Source organism: Barbus barbus, assembly GCF_936440315.1.
Source record: "Barbus barbus genome assembly, chromosome: 3".
NCBI classification, from domain to species: domain Eukaryota; kingdom Metazoa; phylum Chordata; class Actinopteri; order Cypriniformes; family Cyprinidae; genus Barbus; species Barbus barbus.
The window spans coordinates 42,300,692-42,325,364 of NC_136731.1; the positions used below are offsets into that span (position 1 = coordinate 42,300,692).

At 39.0% G+C, this 24,673-nt stretch overlaps 2 protein-coding genes across 3 annotated transcripts; one reads left to right on the top strand and one right to left on the bottom strand.

Moving 5' to 3' along the window:
• The first annotated feature begins 95 nt into the window (after positions 1–95).
• LOC306855492 (telomerase RNA component interacting RNase-like) lies at positions 96–5,231 on the top strand. 2 transcript variants are annotated; one of them, XM_079394245.1, is made up of 3 exons: positions 96–779; positions 905–982; positions 4,168–5,231. In XM_079394245.1, exons 1-3 carry the CDS (start codon positions 477–479, stop codon positions 4,273–4,275), a joined length of 489 nt encoding a protein of 162 aa, XP_079250371.1. In that variant the 5' UTR covers positions 96–476; the 3' UTR covers positions 4,276–5,231. The 2 variants fall into 2 exon arrangements, with proteins under 2 accessions (XP_079250371.1, XP_079250372.1); XM_079394246.1 differs by having other exon boundaries at positions 104–767; positions 4,168–4,942.
• An 88-nt stretch (positions 5,232–5,319) lies between these two features.
• Positions 5,320–23,092, bottom strand: LOC306855458 (ubinuclein-2-like). Its single transcript, XM_079394195.1, has 15 exons — positions 22,552–23,092; positions 20,829–20,945; positions 20,551–20,652; positions 20,155–20,286; positions 18,444–18,541; positions 16,960–17,440; positions 14,540–14,610; positions 14,218–14,454; positions 13,152–13,262; positions 12,467–12,610; positions 12,327–12,377; positions 8,880–10,017; positions 7,767–7,962; positions 5,987–6,055; positions 5,320–5,854 (listed from the first exon to the last, which is right to left on the bottom strand). Exons 1-15 carry the CDS (start codon positions 22,822–22,824, stop codon positions 5,808–5,810), a joined length of 3,267 nt encoding a protein of 1,088 aa, XP_079250321.1. The 5' UTR covers positions 22,825–23,092; the 3' UTR covers positions 5,320–5,807.
• Positions 23,093–24,673: the final 1,581 nt, after the last annotated feature.

Sequence of the window (24,673 nt, forward strand, 5' to 3'; positions counted from 1 at the left end):
AACGCGTTCAATCTTTTATTATGACGTGTGAGGAGCGTTGGTGAGCGGCGCTGCGGTTCTTCCTCCGGCCTGCAGGCGGCGCCGGTGCATCTCTCGCGGACTCGAGCGCAGCTGACTGCAGATGAAAAGCAGTATGGCGGAGCGACGCTAAAATACAACAAACCTGTGCGAAAAACATAATAAACCCTGCCGATTCACCGCACAATCCGGCCGGTCTGCGATCAGAATCACACTCGGACCCGCGGCTCGATAATCGCGCTCTCTCTGTGCGTCGCTGACGGTGCGTCTGTTTCGACGCGACGCTTTACGACCCCATAACAACAGCGCGAAATAACCTATTATTCTTTCTTTTTCACCTTTATCACGCGTTTAAAATACATTTAATTCGTCATTAAACGGCAAATCGGTGCAGAAATCAGAACACCGCAGGAGTGAATGTAAAGGCTTTATTTATTATTTCACCGAACGATAAAACGATGGAGAGAAAGCAGCATAAATCAGACAAACATCGCCGCCATCATCGTCACCATCATCATCCTCATCCTCAGCAGTCCTCCAGCAGCAGCAGCAGCAGCGGGGGGGAGTCCGGCGGCAGCAGCCCGGCGCACGGGGCGCCCAAAGCGGCCAACGCCTTCGCCAACGACGGCAGCTTCATGGAGCTGTTCAAGAAGAAGATGGAGGAGGAGGAGAGGAGGAAGAGAGAGGAGGGCGAGGAAGAGGAGAAGACGAAGAGCTCTGCTGCGGATCCGGACAAGAGGCCGCTAAGCGTGAGCAGCTTTGTAAGAACTGCAGAGGACGCGCTTTACATTAACACACACACACATAGAGAGAAAGAGGGGTGTTCGGGTCACTGTCGCTTCCTAAAGCCCGTGTAACGCTGTCAGTCTGTTCCTGTTTGACTCAGGTGGGCAAGCGGAGAGGAGGCGCGAGGCTGGCCCTCAAGACCGGGATGGTGGCCAAGAAACAAAAACAAGACTCCGAGGTGAGATGCATGCTCTTCCATATCCATAAAATAAGAGTTAAAAACAATATATAGCTTGCATTATGATATGCATACAGTATATATCAGGGGTCTATACTCTTCCAGCAGCTGATAGATACCAGTGCTGTACAATACATCTCTTAAATAATACAAATCCAAACTCCTATACACCGCGATGTTAAAATGTGCTGGAGATATTAATAAAAAGTACTGATACACACTGAAACCATTTAATGTTTTGTGACAAAAGCCAACTAATAAGATTAGCAGCACTATGCACTTTTTATTTGCATAAACAACAAGAAAAGATTGCATATAAACATTAGAATATGATGGGCAGATTTTAAACTAACAAAAATACTCATAGCATGTTATCTACTGACATGTTCAAATAAAGCTTTGACCATTTAATATACAGGTGCTGGTCATAAAATTAGAATATCATGAACAAGTTTATTTCAGTAATACCATTCAAAAAGTGAAACTTGTATATTAGGTTCATTCATTACACACAGACTGATATATTTCAAATGTTTATTTCCTTTCATTTTGATGATTATAACTGACAACTAATGAAAGTCCCAAATTCAGGATCTCAGAAAATTAGAATATCAATTAAGTCCAATGCAAAAAAATGATTTTTAGAAATGTTGGCCAACTGAAAAGTATGAGCATGAAAAGTATGAGCATGTACAGCACTCAATATTTAGTTGGGGCTCCTTTGGCCTGGATTACTGCAGCAATGCGGCGCGGCATGGAGTCGACCAGTCTGTGGCACTGCTCAGGTGTTATGAGAGCCCATGTTGCTCTGATAGTGGCCTTCAGCTCTTCTGAATTGTTGGGTCTGGCGTATTGCATCTTCCTCTTCACAATGCCCCATAGGTTTTCTATGGGGTTAAGGTCAGGCGAGTTTGCTGGCCAATCAAGAACAGGGATACCATGGTCCTTAAACCAGGTACTGGTAGCTTTGGCAGTGTGTGCAGGTGCCAAGTCCTGTTGGAAAATGAAATCTGCATCTCCATAAAGTTGGTCAGCAGCAGGAAGCATGAAGTGCTCTAAAACTTCCTGGTAGACGGCTGCGTTGACCTTGGACCTCAGAAAACACAATGGACCAACACCAGCAGATGACATGGCACCCCAAACCATCAACGACTGTGGAAACTTTACACTGGACCTCAAGCAACGTGGATTATGTGCCTCTCCTCTCTTCCTCCAGACTCTGGGACCTTGATTTACTTTCATCAGAGAACATAACTTTGGACCACTCAGCAGCAGTCCAGTCAAGACGCTTCTGACGCTGTCTCTTGTTCAAGAGTGTCTTGACACAAGGAATGCGACAGCTGAAACCCATGTCTCGCATACGTCTGTGCGTGGTGGTTCTTGAAGCACTGACTCCAGCTGCAGTCCACTCTTTGTGAATCTCCCCCACATTTTTGAATGGGTTTTGTTTCACAATCCTCTCCAGGGTGCGGTTATCCCCATTGCTTGTACACTTTTTTTCTACCACATCTTGTCCTTCCCTTCGCCTCTCTATTAATGTGCTTGGACACAGAGCTCTGTGAACAGCCAGACTCTTTAGCAATGACCTTTTGTGTCTTGCCCTCCTTGTGCAAGGTGTCAATGGTCGTCTTTCGGACAACTGTCAAGTCAGCAGTCTTCCCCATGATTGTGTAGCCTACAGAACTAGACTGAGAGACCATTTAAAGGCTTTTGCAGGTGTTTTGAGTTAATTAGCTGATTAGAGTGTGGCACCAGGGGTCTTCAATATTGAACATTTTCACAATATTCTAATTTTCTGAGATACTGAATTTGGGACTTTCATTAGTTGTCATTATAATCATCAAAATGAAAGGAAATAAACATTTGAAATATATCAGTCTGTGTGTAATGAATGAATCTAATATACAAGTTTCACTTTTTGAATGGTATTACTGAAATAAATCAACTTTTTCATGATATTCTAATTTTATGACCAGCACCTGTGTATATATATATACGAGTCGGAAAGAAATATAATCGTATCTGCTCCATAAACCGTTTTGCATAAGATAAGATCTCATCACTTCTGATAACAAGGTAGCCTATTTTCCATCAACCGGTTAAGATTTACAACAAAAATTTGCATTGGTCTGAACAAAAATATGTCAGACAGACTGAATGAATTTGTAAATCCACAGTTTGACAGCAGATGGCGCTACAGAACAGCAGAAATAGAGCTGTTAAAGAGTTGGACTTAACGCATAGTTGCTTGTTATAAAGTCAGAATTGTGAAAAAAGGTCAGGTGGCGGGAAAAGGCTGCTGGAACGTTTGCTCGCGAAAATGTTTTTTTGAGTTTTTCAGGGGAAGGCGAAAGTTGTGCAGAAAGAACAACGCTAAAAAACATGAGAGGGTAGAAAATATTATATTTGAAAATCTTATCTTTCCCTAAGAGCAGATGTTTGCTAGCGAACAAATTTATCTCAGCCATTCAAAAAGTTTCATTCAAAATTTTCATATGCTTTATAATACTGTACAAATATATAATGTTTAGTTTAATATCAATTTTTGTGATTCAATTATTTGTAAAGCACATTATTTAATTCTTACATGGTTATCTACGATCAGTCGAGCATTTCCTAACACTATTATGATTGATTTTCCACTCTCTTGCCACCTTACCTTTAAACATTTATATCTGGACGGCTTCTGTTAGAATGGGCAAAACAGGATGAATTTGTACATATTCATTAGCATTCAAAATTTTGGAATTGCTAAGATTTTTTAAAAGAGGTCTCTTCTGCTCACCAAGACTGCATTTGTTTTTAAATCATAAAAATGAAATATTACTTTAAGATAACAGTTTTCTATTGTGAAATATTGTACATTTTCAGCATCATTACTCCAGTCTTCAGTGTCACATGCTCCTTCAGAAATCATACTAATATACTGATTTGCTGCTCAAGAAACATTTCTGATTATTATCAATGATGAAAACAGTTGTGCTGCTTCATATTTTTGTGGAAATGGTGATGCATTGTATTCTTCAGGATTCTTTGATGAATAAAAAAGTTAAAAAGAGCAGCATTTATTTGAAAGGGAAATCTTTCATATCATTATAATTGTCTTTACTGTCACTTTTGATCAATGTAATGCATCTGTGATGAGTGAAGTCATGTGTGTGTGTATCTGATGTGTGTGGATGCAGGCGGAGGCTGGGAAAGGAGACGCCTGGACGAAATACATGGCAGAAGTGAAAAAGTATAAAGCGCATCAGTGTGGAGACGACGATAAGACCAGACCGCTGGTCAAATAGACTGAACTGCTTCCTGTGGAGACGGGCGTCACTGCCATTCACGCCGTGTGTTCTTCCCCTTCATCTCTGTTTCCAGCTTGAGTTTTACCCTGTATTTGCCCAGTTGTTGGATTCTGGTTCTTTTTGAGTTATGATTTAGTCCGTGGCATTAGACCGATCTCGTTCACCTTGTTGATATTTTGTACTCGACATGTTTGCTACTTGAATGTCACCTGATGAAGATTGACGATGATGAATTAAACTCACAGTACCACAGTTTCTGTCCCGACTGTGATGTTTGACCTGATCACATGTTTCTGAGGTTCAAGATCTGTTTGTCAGCTTCCATTTAACACACTTTACCTCAGTTAGGATGCTGTTTGTGTTACATACTGCTTATTAAAAATGTTGCATATTTTTCAGATGGCTTCAACTAGTTTGATAGTTTACTTAACTCTTCATCATTCAGAGAAAAATGTTGGATATATGAAAAGTTTTTATTTTAAAATATGCAATGAAAACCTACAACCCCCCCAATAATGGGGTAGGGATTTAAGATATGTGAATTATGTGAATCATTTTAGATGGAATTATTTGCGTTGTGCACTTTAAACAGCATTGGCAAAAACAGTCTTTTTTTTTTTTTTACTTACAGCAAACTATAATAAATTCTGACAAGTGCAGAGTCAAGCATAATTCACATTCTTTCTATTTCACACACTTTTAACAGGGCTGACATGGTCATGAAACATGAAAGTACTGATTTGAGACCAATATCTCTAAGATTAAATGGTTGCTCTTAAATAAACTTAAATTCACTCTTAAAATATGATTTACGAATAAAACTGAAAGAACAAACTTGTTTCTATATCCCTTATAACTAGAAATTTCTAAGTTGGAAAAAAAGCTATAATTGATCAATTGTTTGTTGACCCTACTTCAAGAATAAACCAATACTTCAATAAAATAGAATAAAAACTGCTCCGAGACAAAAAAAATCCTTTCTTAATCTAAATTGCTAATTGCTTTTTACATCTTAGACCACAATCATCACAGACACACAGAGCGTTTTCACTAAGGCTTCTGCATTTTTATTTTTCTCGTGTCCTGAAACGTAAACGAATCCTGAAAGTTCAAGTATATTACAATGGCCGCCGTCCCGCCCTTTGTCATTTGATTTGAACAATTTAAAGAGGCGTTTCGTTGGTGAACAGCACCGAAGACACCGACCTACACCAGAGAGGGAGGAACACCTTCACTCATCAATATTCATACGCTCCACACATTTAAAAAAACCCTCATTTACAGAAGCTGCACGCTAATCAACATACAAACACACACACACACACACGTTTCCCTCCCCGTCACAGTGATCAGGTCTGTCTGTGTAAACATTGATACATATGTACAACCCACGGATCATCATTCAAACAAACATTATTCATCAGCATCAATATTCAAATTGGTATAAAAACGGCTCCCGTCTCATTGGTCGGCCAGCACATCATGCATAAAAGTGGGCGGAGTCAGTCACGGATCAGAGTTCTGTGATGTCATAAGGTCTTCCTCTTCAAGTCTCCGCCCTGAGTTTGATTGACATCTGCACACAGAGAGAGAGAGAGAGCGAGAGAGTCAGTTATTAAGCACTGTGACTCGTCCTGACTGAAGATGATGAAGAAAGCAGCAAACGCACGCATGCAGGCAGCAGGAGCGTCGCACGCTCAGCGTTTACCTGAGAAAGCCAGCTGTAAGTGTGGCGGCAGAGTGGCCTGAGTCCCTGACATGAGACCCTTTAACACATCTGAGGAGAGACGGGACAGAGAGACACACACCCACGCATGAGACACACACAGAGATTCAATGAGAGGAAGTAGATTCATGACGAGCCACGTGATGAAGAGCAGATGATGAACACACACACACACACACACACAGGTGTGACATCTTATGTATTTTAAAGGGGCCATGAACTGAGAAACCAGAATTCACTTGATCTTTTTTGACATAAGACATTGTGCTATAAAAACATCCTGTAAGCTTCAGAACTCAAAACTTTGTCGTTAGTCTAAAAACAGCTTATATTGAAGGCAGTCAGCAACAGCTTTTGGATTGTACAACTTTATGATGTAATAGTGTGGATAAGCACCGCCTCTGCAGAAGATCATCAATGCCTGCTGCCCCGCCCACCGATTCTACATCGCTGCCTGTTTAACCCCGCCCACCAATTCTACATCGCTGCCTGTTTAACCCCGCCCACCTATTCTGTTTAGCCCCACCCACAGTCTCTGCATCGGTGACTATTTAACCCCGCCTACCAATTCTACATCGCTGCCTGTTTAACCCCGCCTACCTATTCTGTTTAGCCCCACCCACAGTCTCTGCATTGCCTTCCTTCTAATCACTACGTTAGGAAACGCAATGTCCACAATCCTCCACGCCTATTCAAACAGCTACTTTCCGTTCTGTTTTTAACCCCCCTCTTCAGAACGCTCTCATAATTACTTAACTTTAATGTCAAAAACCATCATAATTTAGAAGTGGACCTCAGAGAACAGTACAAAATAAAACTCCAAGGCAGTTCATGACCCCTTTAAGTTCAATGACAACAGCATCACTTGCAAAAAATGGAAATACTGAACAAATTGCAAGTCAACATGATTTCATTCCCATAAAAAACATACTTTAAATACTACAAGTGTAGTAAATTATATACTAAATATGTAAAATACGAACAAGTTACTCCAGCTGTACACACAAAAACACTTACACACACACACACACATCAACTAATGAGGGCTCATACAAGCCTACCTCTAGTAGAACACCTAATAATTCAAAATAAATCTAAATTATGGACATTTAATCCATTGTAAGTGCACAAGTGGATGTAAATGACTGAAGGACCAAGATGAAGACAGAACTGTACCTTTACATTTACCTAGTTTTATTAGCATAAATACTCTTGATAGATTGAAGAAACTGTTGATAAATGATAACTATAATAAACAACTTATACAATATACATAAATTAATATTTAAATATTAATGTAAATAATTATATTAATTAATATACATGACTTTACATCCAAAAATATAATTTATTTTATAATATTTATTTATAATTTAAGTATTATTTTGTGCATTTATTATTTAATGTCATAGTAGCAGCACAGAATATTTATAAAGTAGCCAAAATGATGATAATCATAACAATAAAACTTCAATATTTGTTAGATGGCATTTTTTAATATGTCTATATATAAAATTTCTGAATACATCTGTTGCCTAATATCATTTAAGGCAGGAAAGTCCAATTTTATAGTTATAGTTTATAGGGCTGATTTATAGTTAGATAGTCATAGTGATTATTTTTAACTGTTCAATAAATACACATGTACACATTCACTAATAGAGGCTCATGAATCAAATGTGTACCAGGAACAATCACAGTGATGAAGATGACAGGTCCGTCACCCCTTACTACCCCGTATTTATTGATCACACAGACTCACTCTGGGTAAGGTTGAACCCTGAGCTGCTGGGATTGGTCGAGCCGCCGGTGGTCGCCGTGGAAACCACAGAGGAAGGAAGATTCAGCAGGTTTGGAAACTGGAACGGGAGAGAGACGGGAACCAGACCTCCCAGCATCCCGAACCCCAGCGGCAGAGACGGACCGACCGAGCCCAGCAGAGCGCTGGAGGACGACACCTGCAAAACACCATCGTCACACTGTTAGAGCCAAAGACCACAGCGCACATTTACAAAGACCTCCTTATGTGTGAAAGCAACACATCCCTATGGAGTCGAACAATTTTATTTTTTGTACAAATTTCTCAACTAGTGAAATAACTCATAAAACACAACACTTTAGTAGTGGCTTGTATTTTGAGGAATACTTAGGAGCTCAAGTTAAGCTCTGTTCCAAAGTGTGTGGCATAAATTATTACTCACCAAATAAATAATTACTAAAAAATAATTCTAGGGGTAATAATAGAATAATTCTATTCCTTCAAGGGAACTAAAAACAGCTGTAAACAGCTGCCTAAATAAAACAATAAAATAAAATATTTTCAATGTTAAACAAAATTTAAAAAATTAAAAGTTTACACGATTAGAAAACAGAAGAGTAAAAAAATATATATTCTAAAATTGACCAAAAAAGTTATTTTTAATTAATACTTTTTAATATTTCCACTAAACATTAACTTCATTTTATGAAAATATAAAAATTATTTAAATGTTTAATTAAAAAAAAAATTATTTAAACATTAAACATTTAAATGAATTGCTTAATTTTCATAAAATTTTTAACTTTATCCTAATTTATTTTTAATTCTAATTTAAATGTAATTAAATTAAATTAAAATATCTTTTAATAATAATTAAACCAAAATAAGTAAAATTATAATTACGCTAAACTTTCCTGAGAAGACACTTTTATAATGTTCTTGCTGAAGAGATTTGGTACGAGATTTGAGTTTAAATGTAAACATAAAAGTAAATATAAATAGTGTTTAATTACAATGTGTAAATAAAAAAAAACCCAAATAAATTTACTGTAAATTATATATTAAATATAAATTTAAAAAGCCAAAAACAGGCCTTGATCACAGGAGCAGACAGACCTGTGAGAGTGGAGACGCTGTGGCCGTGGACACAGATGTGATTGTCTTCACTCCCTGAGTAGCTCCACCCACTTGTCTGTGTCGCTGACTGCGATTGGCCGTACCCACCACCGGCGATGTGCTGGTGGCCGGTTGCTTGGCGACCGGCGCGGTTGTCGTGATGAGTCCAGAGATGCTGTTGCCCTGAGATGAACTCTTCTGCCCCACGGGGGCGTTGTAACTGCCAGCGACGAACCCCGTGTGGAAGCCCGGGTTCTTGGAGGCGTGCTGGTGCATGCTGGGTAACGTGATTGTTCTGGAGACGACGGGCGAGGCGGTGGGCGTGAGCTTGATGATGGGCGAGCTGGGGTTGTGGGGTGACTTGGTGAGGGTGGCCTGCATGGGCGTGATGAAGCCGGGTTTGGGCGACTCGTGGTTTTTGGCTTGCGCGGTCACGTGGAAAGACTGCGCGGATTTGACGTTTAAAAGCGACGGCGAGGAAGCGGCGGGAAGGGTGCGCGGCGAGCTGTTATTGCTGGTTTTGATGAGGCCCATGGTGACCACCGTTTTTCCCGCCGGGATCTTCTGAGCAGCGTGAAGAGGCGACGCCGTTGGAGGAGGGCGGGGCTTCGCCAGAGATACACCCATCTTGGTGGGCGGAGTCACGGATGGTCGCTGAGCAGGAATAACCGAGTGTCTCTGACCCAGCGGCAGGACGCTCACACTTTTAATGACCGGAGACGCAGACGTTGAGGACAGGACACTGTGAGGAGTAGGTGGAGGAGGGGTGCTCCCGCTCTTTTTGGCCAGGTGTGGAGACACGAGCAGAGACTGGGACGGTTTGGACGGCTCGGTGGACGGCGGGCTGTTGGATTGGGCCAGGTCTTTGGCGACACTGCTCAGCATGGCCAGAGCATGAGAGATGGAGTCCAGCGACGGGGCCGCCAGGTCCTCGTCCAGAGAGTCCGACAGGCAGATGGGCTCTGGCGGGGACAGCGCTCGCTGGACGATAGCAGGAGGAGCAGTATCCACCGAGACGACCGGACGCTGGACGGCTGGAGGAGGTGCGGAGTCCACAGAGACGGACGGTCGCTGGAGCACACTGCTGTCCTGAGGCTTGGGCTTCGCTTTCGGAGCCTGTAACATCCTTTTCTTTACTCTGAAAACAATGCGGTGCAGTTTAATCGCAAGACGACCAACATGAAACACATCAGCCCGGTTTACTTCTGTAATGTGACGATATTCAATAAGAGAAACAATTAAATGCATTAAAAAAGGCAAGATTTCAAAAAGGCGGCATTCACCTACAACAGCAGCTGAAAGCAATGAATAAACTAATTCTTATTCTTCAATTTGACAAATTTCAAGGGATAGTTCACCGAAAACTGAAACTGAAAAAAAGGGAAATATGTAGGTGACTTTTTTCTTCAGTAGTAACATTAGTAACAGATTTTTAGCTGAAACCGTGGTCCTCAGTGATTCATATAATGCAAGTCAATGGCTGCCACCATTTTAAGAGCCAAGAAAGCATATAAAGGTAAGATAAAATCAATAACCGTGGCTTCTGACAATATATGTGACCCTGTACCACAAAATCGGTAATAAGGGTCAATTTTTTTTATTTTTTTTTATTTAGATTTAAATATCTGAAAAATGAATGAATAAGCTTTCCATTGATATATAGTTTATGTTCGGACAATATTTGGCCGAGATATAAATATTTGAAAATCTGGAATATGAGGGTGCAAAAAAAAAAGAAAATTGCCTTTAAATTTGTCCAAATGAAGTCCTTAGCAATGCATTTTATTAATCAAAAATTAATTTGATATATTTACAGTAGGAAATTTACAAAATATCTTCATGGAACATGATCTTAATATCCTGATGATTTTTGGCATGAAGATTTATAATTTCGACCCAGAAGTATCTCACAGAAGTGAGTACACCCCTCACATTTTTGTAAATATTTTATTATATCTTTTCATGTGACAACACTGAAGAAATGACACTTTGCTGTAAAGTAGTGAGTGTACAGCTTGTATAACAGTGTAAATTTGCTGTCCCCTCAAAATAACTCAACACAGCCATTAATGTCTAAACCGCTGGCCACAAAAGTGAGTACACCCCTAAGTAAAAATGTCCAAATTGGGCCCAATTAGCCATTAATAAACAAACTCACAACAACATGCAGAGATGGAGTCTGAGACGCTCCACGTGTAAAGGATAAGTTTCTGTGGAGCTACTGTGAACGGAGCCGCTGTGAGACGCACGTGCTTAACTACACGCATGTAAACTAATTAAAACACAGATACTGTATTAAAACTGCATCACATATAATTATTTAATTAAATCATAGCGTTTGTGAATTCACAATTATGCATAATTATGATTTTTAAATGGGTTTAATATATCATGCAGCCTTGGAAAATAGTCTAATACTGTGTTTTATAGATTCTCGTCCGTGAAATGCGCCACTTCTGGTATTTTGGCGATTAGTCGACGCGAGCAAAATGAAAATCGACTAGTCGACTAAAATCGACGAATCGCGACAGCCCTAGTGGAGTTACGACGTGTCTGTCACAATTATGAAATTTGGCTGAAGCTTAATTGCCCAAATGAGTGTTTTTATGTTTTCTATTCATGTAAAAAGTTGAGCTGATGAAGTTTTTCACACTATACATGCTTTAGAAATGTAAAACATCTGCGTTTACACCATTATTGGGTGCTTTAATAATATAACTGCATATATGTTTCATTATTGTGTGATTGTATATAAATGAACTAGTGAATTGAACCAGTTCAATGAAACAAACTGTTTAAAAGAACCAATTAGTGAAAAATAATCAAGATTTCCCTGTTTGTCTGAGGCTTTGGATTACAGGTAATAATGCTGTAAATAATGTTCAGTTTCTTGCACAGACTGATCGTTTCAGAAGAATCAGAATGAGCTTTATTGGCCAGGTATGTCATACGAGGAATTTGTTGTAGTGACAAAAGCTCCACAGTGCAACAAATATAGGACACAGATAATAAAATAATAATATACAAATAGGCAATGTACAAAACATTGTGGTGAATAAATAATGTATAATAGAGTTGTGCGTTCCACGTTTAGTGTCAAGTGTTCATGAGATGGATTGCCTGAGTTTTGCTTCATAAGATCTCAAAATATTATAAGGATCCATGGGTATTAATTTAGTGTTGCCTGTTTATGCTTTGTTTTGACTCTCAAAGTAATGGCAGCCACTGACTTCTATTTTATCAGCAGCACCGTTTCAACAAAATCTTCTTTACTTGTTCTACTGAAGAAAAAAAGCCACCTATATATACACGGGATGACATGAGGGTGAGTAAATTATCAGTGAATGTTCATTTTTGGGTGAACCATCCCTTTAACGTAGACTTGCACAAAGTAAATAGTTATTTTTAAACAAACAAACTGTTTTGACCTGAGGGCAAAATACTCACGTATTTCCTGTGAGGTGACTGTGAGCCATACGGCTCTCTTTAAACAGCATCCTGAGAAACAGAGAGAAAGAGAAAGTCAATCACGCTTTAACATGCTTTACCAGCACAGACATCAGCAGTGTTCTGGTGCAGAAACCCACCTGGCCTGCATCCATCCTTTGGGCCAGAGCGGTTTGACCTCCGCCTCCATGAAGGTCTTCAGGTAATCTTCAGGTGAGAGTGAACTCTGACCCTCCAGCTCGTAACAGCCCAGCTTCACCTGCACCAGATTACACAACAGAGACCTGTGCAAACAAACACATATCGGCTTTACTCAACCACTAGATGACTATAAGAAGAAAAAAAACAAGCTTTAAAATAAGATAAAACTTAGGACTGTACAATTAATCGAATTCGATTATCATGCGCATCTAGTCAGTCAAGCCGGTTCTGTGAGAGCAGTAAATCACCATCACCTGCTTTCAGATGGAGCGGCATTTACTACACAGAGCCGTAGTTCACTGACAAGCTAGCTAGGCAATATCGCGTTCATAATCGAAGGCGATTCGTCTGCGATTATGAACGCAAACTGTTGATGCAAACTGTTTTTGTTCCAGTTAAGTATAATAACCCTGGTGTGAATCCTGAAGAACATTCAGTTCTCTGGAATTACAGAATTTAATTTGCATGAATAATTTGATCTAATCACATTAATATATTGCCACTCCTTGATTCTGTAACTCAAAAAGTTGGAAAATAAGCAGCGTTGTCTTTGAAACCCGTCTTGTTCCCTTGAGTCTCACATTACTGACTGTTCCTGATCTGTGTGTGATCTCAGTGTTTCACCTGAGTTTGTCATCCCACACAAATTTCTTCCTGGGGCCCATCACTCTTTTTCCTGGTTTCTCATCATTATCGTCCTCCGAGCCGTTTCTGTCGACGTCCTCCGTCAGCTGCCTTCGAAAGAAGCATTCAAATAAGCCAAAAATCAAGAGATTTCTTATTTCATTTCTTTTTTTTTGTCTTTGAAAAAACTAGGATTTCCATGGTCTTGGAAAACTTCAAAAATATGATTTCTAGACCTTGACTTCATGCAAACTCATAAAACCTTTAAACTGAATGGGCTTTTTTTTAATTCACTTTAATTTCTATATTTAATTTATTTGTATTAAAACTCATTTATCTACTACTTATGACAAGCTCTAAAATCTTTTCTCTGGTAGAAATTGTGAATTTAAAAAATCTGTTATTAAGCATAAAGACTTAAAGCAAAAGATTTTAAAATAAAAACAATAAGTTCTTTCACTAATTCCTTTTGTTCTTCTTTTGTAGCTGGCTTTGGATAAAAGCAACTTCTAAATGCATAAACATAAAATGTATATCAAACAACTGGAAAATCATTTTAAAAATATGAATTCAAAACATCGAAAAGTCATGCAAATTTATAAATCTTTAAATCCCAAATGGACATTTTTATAATTAATTCATTTTACAATCTTAAATTATTATTTTTTAAATAAAAATGTCTAGTTACGCCAATCTTTAGAATACTTCATTAAGTAGAAATTGTAAATAATGAAATAAGATAAATATCTACATAAATAAATCTATATTCAGCATATTATAGAATTAAATAAAAAATTAAGAAAAAAGTAAAAAATATGAAATTCTGGATAAAAAAATAAATATGAATATTGTTAGTTCATTGACTAATTGCTTTTGTTCCTCTTTTGTAAGTCGCTTTGGATAAAAAAGTCTACTAAACAAAATGTAAATGTATATAACAAACAACCAGAAAAGTCTTTTCATTGGTCATTCACTGTCAAAAAAAAGAGCTAGATCCCTAAAAACACTGAGCTCTTCAAACCTCCACAATCCTGAAATGTAGGTAATTTCAATTATGTAGTCTCACTTGGCGACTTTGGCCATGCAGTCCATGTTGTAGCGTGCAATCTGCTCCGGCATGATGCTGCAGACGGCCAGCTTGAGCTTGTGCAGCGGCGTGCGCAGCCGGTCGTCCTGGATGTTCAGGCTGAGCTTCTTCAGCCGCTTCAGCAGAACCTCTTTATTGCACGGCACGAAGGCCTCCAGATGAGAGTAGACGGCGGTGCGCATCGACGTGGGCTGCTCCTGCACCTGCAGCTCGATGCTACCGAGAGAGACGGAGAGAACGAGTGAGACGAACACCAGAGAGAGAGAAACTCAGAAACAAAACCACGGCTGAATGAACTCACTCCAGCAGGATGTTGTTCATATCCTGCGTGAAAAACTTCTTCCTGCCCTCCATATCGAACTGACGAGACGCCTGGGAGGAAAACAAGCGTTTAACAGCAGCTCAAATGCAGTTTAACTCCATGCTAGACATCATGGCTGTAAGCACTGTGCTCCTATTGTGTTTGTAAACATGTATATTGGAGCATTTCAAACCTGTCTGCTGAAATTACACACTGTATTAATAGACAGCATAGTTTTGTGGAAATAAAACAGCATCTTCTGATTCACTGACACCATTTTAACCTGCTTTCCATCTTTCTAACCTCTCCCTCCTCCTGCTCTGACTGTTTCCTGTCTATTTTCTCTCTTTCATGATCATCTGCTCCACCTACACCTCTCTCTACCTCGCCTGCTCCTCTGTCTCCTTCACAATCTGCCTGGAAAGAAAAGACCACACACACAAACTATACATTCATAAAATTACTGAAGATCAATCATGAAAACTAACAACAGTCATTATGGATTAGTCGGGTCTGTACAACGCAGGAGAGAAAGCTTTTTAAAGAAAATACTGAAATTCACTCTCAAAACAAAAATAATCAAAATCAGGGCTGCACAATTAATCAGAATACATACAAAACTGCTGTATGGCACAGTTTGATGATCACGTCACAAAAACTGCAATTTAATTAAACTAACAGAGTATATTTAAAAATGAAAGCATTAGGACAGCCATAAATATTAGTATTGGTATCACTATTATATTATTCTTAAATACTCAGTTTATTTTTATTTGCATTCTATTTTTAACAAAAATAAATAATTATAATTAAACAATAATGACAAAAAAAATAACATTAAAAAAATTTACAATTTTTTTATACAATTACACATTTAATATAAACATATTATCATATATTAATAATTATAATAATTATTCTTATAGTCACATTGTTAGGTCTATATAAATCACAACAGTTTGCACAGACATAAAAAACAATTTATTTATTTATTTTTACCAGAAAATTGATTTCTCCCCTAAATCTTGCAGCCCTAGTTTGAAGTCCGACAGTAATTATCTTGAAGTATATTGTTGAAGGCAGAGGATGAATTACACAAGTGCTGCTTTGGCAGCTGTATTACTATTTAAAGGTGGGGTATGTCATTTTTCAAAAACCCTTTAGAAAACCCTTTAGTCGGGGCAGAGTACCAAAACAAACTTGTAGCTAATCAGCAGTAAGGGGTGTGTCTACTAGGGCTGGGCGATATGGGCTTAAAAGTATATCACGATATTTCTGGTATTTACTGTGATAACGATATCAAAGACGATAATTCAGGGAATCCTGTTTCTTTAGAGAAAATGATTAAGTTTCCTATTTTTACCCAAAATATAACAAAATTCTAAATACAAAAAAAAAATAATATATATATATATATATATATATATATATATATATATATATATAAATATTTATCTTGGTCATCCCATTAAAAACAACATTTAAATTGGATCATTTTTAGAGCTTTAAAGTGTTGGAAATAGTTGTGTGAAATACTTGAGTCACTGAAAAGTGCTTGAATTTCTCTCTCAAAAGGCTGTACAAACCCTGAAATTAATAATGTAATAACATTCGACTCTTTCTGCAACAACACCATGGTATAGTTATCATTACTACTTCTGGTTTTCTACATCAGCGCTTTTTAATCTGTTTATAACAAAATTCTGTGCAGAATTTGAATGCATCTCACCAGATCTCGCAGCAATCTTTATTCATTCTGCAGCGAATTTCAAAGCTTCTCACTGGATCTCGCAGCATTGTGCAGTAACAGTGTCACGAGTTCAGCATTGGTTACCGAGTATTGCTGTGAGCTCGGACCAGATTGCTTGCGCTGCGCTCAATTATTGGTCCGAGCTGATAAACAGTCTGCGCTGCGGCTGCACAGCTCCGACGAGTAGCGCGGTTTCGTCACGCTTTTGTTTCGTTTGCCGTTCGATGTTTCTCATATGCAACAGAAATGGTAGCGCTTATGAGTGGGGCAACGCGGTGGTCGCACCAGTGCAACCGCTCACAAAATGAAGTTGCACCGGCAGAAAAAATGGCCGCAAAATGCAACCATTTGGTCGCAGTCTGGAGCCCTGGGCGGAGCTATCAAAACAGGGTCGAAACCCTTTTAGGGTAGGGGCGTGTTTGTTTTGGCGGTTTCAAATATCAACATTGGCTACCAGAAATCACCTACCCCACCTTTAAACTACATAAACGTGCAGGCGGATGAAAAAAAAACAGCTCAGCTTCTCAAACTGCATCTCAAAAGCTCTCTGCTCCATTGCGCTCCTGTTTCTGAAAGCGTCCCATGGGAACGTTAATAAGCATGGCTCATGAATCAGTTTTGCTGGAGCTAAGCGCAGATCTGTGATGTGGATATAGAGGTGAGCACTCACCGCACGCAGGTCCTCGATGCGTTTGAGCAGCGGAGCGGGAAGGCTGCCAGGAAGAGGCGGCGGTGGCACCAGCCCCGTCTTCTGCACTCGACCCGTGGCTCCAGCCTTCTGTCCTGCTGCCGCGCCGTTCTCGCTCTGCCCCGGACTGGACGGCCCAGGAGAGTCCAGCAGGCCAAAGTCCAGGTCGCCCATCAGCTCCTGCAGCATGTCGTTCTCTGTGGCGCCGCCCAGCAACGTCATCATCACCACCGGGTCAGAGGTTAGGTCGGCCATGGACAGGTCGTTACCTGGGGCGACTGCAGCGGCGGCGGCGGTGGCGTTGTTCGGCGGAGCACGGACGAGTTTGACTGCAGCCACCGGGTTCTTCTTACGGATCTCCTCTTTCTCGCGGTTGAAGCGGCGGATCATAGCGGCCAGAGATAGAGTGTCCTTCATCAGCTTCTTCCTCTTCTTCTTCTCCGGCCGGTTCAGAGCCGAAACACTAAAAGAAACAGAAAAACAAAAGAGTTGTCATATACACAGCCACTCAAAAGTTCAGGGTCAGATGGAAAATCCATTAAAAATGACAGTAAAGACATTTATAATGTTACAAAAGATTTTTGCTCTTTTGAACTTTATTCATCTGTGGATCCTGAAAAATAAAATGAATCACGTTTTCAACAAAAATATGAAGCGATAAATTACATTTTACAGTAGGCTATATTCACACAGAAAACAGTTATTTTAAATTGCAATAATATTTGACAATTTTTACTGTTTTACTGTATTTTGGATCAAATGAATGCAGCCTCGGTGAGCAGAAGAAACTAATTTCAAAAACATTTTAAAAAATCTTGCCAACCCCAAACTTTTAAATGCTAATCTAAAATAGTTAACATTTGAAGTGGATCAAAAAAAAGTTAAGTTGTCCCAAGACAAGAACGCATTTTGGTTTTAGGACAACTTTGATGAAAGGTTTTGATCCACTTCAAATGTTGACTACTGTATATGTGAGTTCCATGGGTTTTAATAAAATGCTGAAATTCACTTAAAATAAAAATTGAATCAATCTAAAAGAGATTGTCAACAAATAAATACACTACATATATATAACTTCTATTAAACTAAATCATCTCATGTTCATAAATTATGCTCATTTCACATAGCTGCACTACACTTTTAATACGAATAAAACTGAAATTGTGTTCATTATTTGAAGTCTGATTATATGAAAATGTCCATACCATACCAGGCTGATGACAAATCTCTTTAAACATTTATCAACTAACTCAAATACTCTCAATTTACTACTTTAAAATACTTTAAAAATGAGCCGCAGCATGAGGAATGGAAAAGGCGTCAGGGTCTAGAGATGTTACTTTAAAAGATGAACTTGGTTTCATTTATCAGAGCATCTTTAAAAAAAAAAAAAAAAAAAGTAGTGAGATGCATCTAGTGCTTGAAAAAATGATTCAAAGCAGCACAGTAAGCATGTCTGAACTCACCCTGCTTTGGGTACTTTGAATTTCCTGGGTTTCTTCTCCTCCAGGCCGCCGTCCTGCTTCTTCTTCCTTCTCTTTATCACCCGCTCCTCTCCATCTTTCTGTCAATCAGAGTCAAGAACATCATCTCAATCAAACGAACCATCACAGACTCAGAGATCACCCTGACCAATGACTGCATGATTTGGTCAAACAAGTCATATTGGGATAACTACAACTAAAACTACAGTTTGAACTATGATATGATTAAAAAAAATAAATAAATTAGATTTATGTTATGGCCGATAATCAATAAATAGGCCAATATTACAAATCCAAACGACTTAAAAACTATTAAAACTAGTAAAAACTGTACTTTTCATGGGTAAACCTTTGTCATAATCAATCCTTATCCCATTAAATAAGTGCTAGATGAATCTTAAAATGGGTTGAAACTAGGGATGCAACGATATCATTTTTTCAGAACCGATCCGATACCAAAAATTCGGAGTATCTGCCGATACGGATCCAATCCGATGCCAGTTTTTTTTTTTTTTTTTTTAAATCGATGTAGAATTTCTATTCTTCTGTGTGTTGACCTGATCGTCACTCTTTTGTGTGTTAAACACAATCTACACAATATACAGATAACTTTATTTTAATGAAAATATATATAATCATAATCTATGACAAAAATACTATTATAAACTAGGTTAGTGGATGGGCATGGGTGCACAATAATTTTATAAAACCTGGTGAAACATTTTTATTTACAAATAAAAGTGAATAAGTGTAGGACTAACTCTGGTCAAATGTTACACATCGCTCTTTGTATTGTTGTAGAATATATTAATGAAAAAACAAGCAAATATATTTATATATAAATAAATATATACTATAAAATTAAAAGACATTTCTTTTAAATCTATAGCACAGTAATGAAGGCAGCAACATATAATAGATAGGACAGAACAAGACTATTAATAATCATTGCGCAAAAGTATTATAAAACGAAAGGCTAGCACAAAGCTCTTATGTGCATCCCGTGCGCAGAATGATGCATTTGAAGTGACACGGAGTCACAGCACACAGGCTGCACAGAAAAGTTCAAAGGGAAGAGATATCGATGCATAGTGTATTAAATCTGTGCGTTAGTTTATTAAGCCTTTTATTTAAACCGTTTTAAACCTCAGTTACTCTGCGCTCTTGAAGAGTTTGACTGTAGTAACCGAACGCGACACGCAGTTTGAATGCTGAATGGAGGATGACAGACAGACGCAACGGAGAGAAGAGTTTACCTGAACTTCAATTTAACGACTTAAATATTCATCTGTACCTCAGATTAAACTATGGAACAGCTTCAGAACACTTGAAATATAGTGCACGAAAACTTTATGGTGCTTTATAATGCGTTTGTGCCTTTTGTGGGGCTCAACAATAACACAGAATAGTGTACGCACAATATCGGATTTGGATCGGTATCGGCATTTTTGACGGATCGGGTATCGGTCAGACGAGACCGATCCAAATCCGATATTGTGATATATAGATATAATGCATGAAGACTTTGTTTATTGAATTATTTGGGGGTTTAATAATCATACTAGGTCACATTGCAGTTTGATTTTTTGATTAAATACACAACCCGATCATAAATTAGCAGTGACAAACCATAACTCTGGCTCTCTATATCATGTGTCCAGTCTGCTGTAACAGTGAGGATGAAGATGATCACCTTGAAGTGGTTGGTGTCTTTTCCTCTGTCCTCTCCCTCTGACTCAGAGGCGGCCCTGAACTGCAGCGTGCCAGTGTTGATGTAGAAACCCCCCAGTTTAGTGGTCAGAGACGCGGGAACCAGCTCGTCGTACTGCAGATACACAACAGGAAAAAAAATTGCACATTAAAAGCAGACGTGCATCATTGTGCTGAGTGAAATATAACTATAGGAGACAAATTTATTAGACAACACTTTAATAGATATTTTTATATTTGCATAAGGATTATGGGTCAGACTGGATTTCAGAATTGTTTTGTCATTTGAGAGATGATGGTCAAACTCATGTGGTGTTCATTGAGACCATCAGCAGTGAATTTGTCTGTGAGGACCAATGAAGCTCCCTCTCATACTCACGGCCTCAGAGTTGTCGATAAATGGATCGGTTTCATCGTAGCCGTAACCGATATCGATGAGATCCTGCATCCGGTCTCGTCGCTTCTTCTTAACAGTGCCTCCCTGAAATAACAACACACTAACCTCAATGTAAAGTCAATAAACATTACATAACACATCATATTCTTTAACATAGCATGATTAAGACAAAGTTTTCTTTGTAAATAAAAATATAGGTGGATGTGCATTCGTGAGACAGACAAATATAAGATCATTTAAATAAATAAAAGATTACGTACGTATTTGCTCTCAAATTTCTTGGCGAGAGCCTCGACTTCTTGCCGCTCTTTGTCTTCATCTGCGAACGGGTCGCTGGGGTCCAGAGCTGGAGTGAGACCCTGAGGAACCTTCCTCACCTTCAGGAGCAAATGAAGCCAGTCAGAACCAATCAAGTACAATACAGGTGTGCCTACACTCACTATTTTAAAAATCTTTGTTTAAACTAGGCTACTTATTTTAAGTGTAATATTGAAGAGTCTTATGTTTCTTTCTGAAAGTTACCACACTAATTGTTGTTTTTGTGCATGCAATAATCTACACAAAACTGCTAATATTAAACTTTTTAAACACTTTTTTTCACACAATGCTTAGCAAAAACGGAAAACATTTCATAACAGCGCTGCTCAAAACACCAGATCTGTCACGCTAACATCGATAACAACCAAATTTCACCTTATAAGGACAGTTATAAACTGCAAATTTATAAGAAAAGCATCATGCAACTGGGGTTCGAACCTGCAACCTTTACCAGCTCAGATATTAAATACTACACCACCCATCAAGACTATTGATGTGGTGACTATTATACACTAAATTAACTGATGCTACTTTTTATATTTATGACTGATTCTGTTATTATGGAGAAAATGGGTTTGAACCAACAACCTTTTCAGCTTAACCACACACACACACACACCTGTTACATGTGTTATTGTGGGATAGTGCTGTTGTTAAAGCAAATTACTGCTTTCTAAAGTTTGATCTCAAGTATATTACAGTACATTTATTACAGGTTCGGTTCTCCTGGATAAGTCGGGGTTTGAACCTACAACCTTCACCAGATCCAATCTTTAACCACTGCGCCATTCTTTTCAAAACAAGCCACTATTATAAACTGAATTAGCTGATACTTCTACATTTATCACAGGTTCAGTGAAACACAAAATTGGTTTGAGCCTCTAAAACCTTTCAGTTTCCTCTCAGATATTTAATAATTACTAAATATTTGTCACGTATACTGACATGAGTATTCACATATATACGCGGTCTGTGATACTGCTGTTGTTCATCTAAAGCATCTTTCAGTATATCTGTGACCCTGGACCATAAAACCAGTTTGAAGTCGCTGGGGTATATTTGTAGTAAAAGCCAAAAATACATTGTATGGGTCAAAATTATTGATTTTTCTTTTATGCCAAAAATCATTAGGATATTAAGTAAAGATCATGTTCCATGAAGATATTTTGTAAATGTCCTACTGTAAATATATTAAAACTTAATTTTTGATTAGTAATATGCATTACTAAGGACTGCATTTGAACAACTTTAAAGGAGATTTTCTCAATATTTAGATTTTTTTGCACCCTCAGATTCCAGATTTTCTAATAGTTGTATCTCAGCCAAATATTGTCTGATCCTAAAAAACCATACATCAATGGAACGATTATTTATGATGAATAAATATCAAATTAAAATAATAATAATACCCTTATGACTGGCTTTGTGGTCCATTTATTTGTTTATATCCACTGCTATTTGCACTTCTGATTAGATGCTAAGTGCATTTCATTGGCTCTGCACAATGATAATAAAGTTGAGTCCAATCTAAAGTAAGTTATTGAAATGTTAAAAGTTTAATCTGAAGTATTTTTCAGTGTATTTGCTACAAGGTCGGTTCTTCTGAGTTCGAACCCCCAGCGGTTTCCAGAGGCGATGTTTTCTGGTGTTTTGTTGTTAACTGACCTGCAGGTTGGACTGGACCAGCTCGCTGTAGTTGAACTCGGCGGATCTCTGCTCGCTCGGTTCGGACAGCCTCAGGTTCAGGCGGACGGTTGGTTTGCGTTCGCCGGGGTCTGATGCCGGTGTCCCGGTACCAAACAGCCCCCCGCCGCCGGTGACACCGGGACTCGGTTCATTCTCTTCGTCCTCCCGCCGGCGCTTCTTTGACTCGGGTGCCGCCGGTGTGCTGCTGAACGAGGCGAGCGTGACGAACGGGACTTTTCTCGGGTCCGCCATTGGACCGACTCTCTCCGGTTCTGCTCGAGCACGAACACACGGGCGCTCGTGACTGTTAGCTTGAGCTAAAATTAGCGCTTACGCTGTTAAACAACACTTCTGCGAAGGCTCGAGACGATATGGACTCCGTTTGGCGTTATATAATACTCCCTCGCAGCGTTCGCGTCGCATCCGTTTCATTTAGTCGAGTGTGAGAGTAGTTTTTGTCTCTCTGTGTGAAATCTCGACTGCATCTGTAGCGGCCATTTTCACTAGCTGTAAATACAGGATGAGGCGGCGGGGTCACTGAGCATGCGTAGTGCGCGCGAGGCTGGAACACGGCCAATCAGAAGCCTCACAGCGCTCTAAGACCCGCCCACTTCGAATCCTCCAGCGGGAGAGGGCGGAGCCGCTTCTGTACACGCGGACCGCGGGAGATTCAGAACCGCGCAGCAGTTTGATTCATCCCAGTGAGTCGAATCTTTTGATTCAGTTCACAAAAAAGACAAGAAAACTCTGAATTTTTTTTTTTTTTTGCATTTTCTTATCATTATTGTATTACCAGTACTAACACTTGAATTTCTTGAATTTCCTGTGTGTTGGTGGACAAGCAATAATGTTTGTTAAAGTAATCTAATATTGAAAACTTAAAATGTAGCCTTTTCTTTCTGTAAGTTACATAATTACACCAGTAGGTAGCAACCAGTGACTATTATGAGCAAGTTTTCCAAGTAGGGCTAACTGCATCCTGCGGTGGACATCCAACCCCGCCCACATCCAAGTGTGACGTCACAAACCCCGCCCATACCAGTACAGCCACGCCCACGTCAAAACGTTACGTCAGAAACCACGCCCTATCTTGTTATTCCCCAGGAACCCCGGAAGTAACGTTACAGCCGTTTCTGGGATCTAAATAAAATAATGTTGCCTTTCGTTTTACTAATACACGTTTTCTTATTTCTTTAAAGGATGTCTAGGCTAAAATGGCACAACTTAAATCTAATATATTGAATATCCTTCGGATGAGACGTTAAACCGAGGTCCTGACTCTCTGTGGTCATAAAAAATCCCAGGATGTCCTTCGAAAAAGAGTAGGGGTGTAACCCCGGCATCCTGGCCAAATTTGCCCATTGCCCTCTGACCATCATGGCCTCCTAACCATCCCCATATCTACTGATTGGCTTCATCACTGTCTCCTCTCCACCAGTAAGGTGGTGTGTGGTGGGCGTTCTGGCGCACTATGGCTGCCGTCGCATCATCCAGGTGGATGCTGCACACTGGTGGTGGACGAGGAGATACCCCCTTACTATGTAAAGTGCTTTGAGTGCCTAGAAAAGCGCTATATAAATGTACCGAATTATTATTATTATTAATATGTCTAATGTGAGCTGATTTCGTCATCACAACAGCCTGTAAAACACTTGTACTGGTTGATTAAATTAGGCTAATTGTAATAAAAAACCTCTACACCTTACCTTATTCAACCTTATTGTAATGAGATAAATTCTCATTTATTACTATCGATTTTAAACTAAGACACCTTTTAGATTTATCAAATTTAAAAGGGATAGTTAGATTTTGTTATTGTAAAAGTCACAACACATTAATTTATAATTGTAATTTAATTTTCTAAAGATGTGTTGTTCCACTTATCATCAATTGTTAATATTTGAATGATAGGATTGACAGTTCTCCGTATGCAGTAGGCTGCACACACATATGCTAAATAGAGATCGCTTGCTTTGACAGATTGTAACATGGCATTGATATTCAGGCCTTGATCATCAACAAAACTTCATATGAAGTGTGTCCAGGTCCTCCACATATTTAAAGATGAATAAACAGACATCCCTTGATTCATTAGGTATTT

Excerpts from the sequence above, each read along its gene's own strand:
- LOC306855492 (XM_079394245.1), top strand. The coding sequence starts at position 477 with ATGGAGAGAAAGCAGCATAAATCAGACAAACATCGCCGCCATCATCGT. Across the intron at positions 780-904 it reads CGCTAAGCGTGAGCAGCTTT|GTGGGCAAGCGGAGAGGAGG; the intron begins GTAAGAACTGCA and ends TGTTTGACTCAG. Across the intron at positions 983-4,167 it reads AACAAAAACAAGACTCCGAG|GCGGAGGCTGGGAAAGGAGA; the intron begins GTGAGATGCATG and ends GTGTGGATGCAG.
- LOC306855458 (XM_079394195.1), bottom strand. The coding sequence starts at position 22,824 with ATGGCGGACCCGAGAAAAGTCCCGTTCGTCACGCTCGCCTCGTTCAGC. Across the intron at positions 14,611-16,959 it reads GCATCGAGGACCTGCGTGCG|GCGTCTCGTCAGTTCGATAT; the intron begins GTGAGTGCTCAC and ends TTTTCCTCCCAG. Across the intron at positions 10,018-12,326 it reads AGTCACCTCACAGGAAATAC|AGTAAAGAAAAGGATGTTAC; the intron begins GTGAGTATTTTG and ends CATTGTTTTCAG.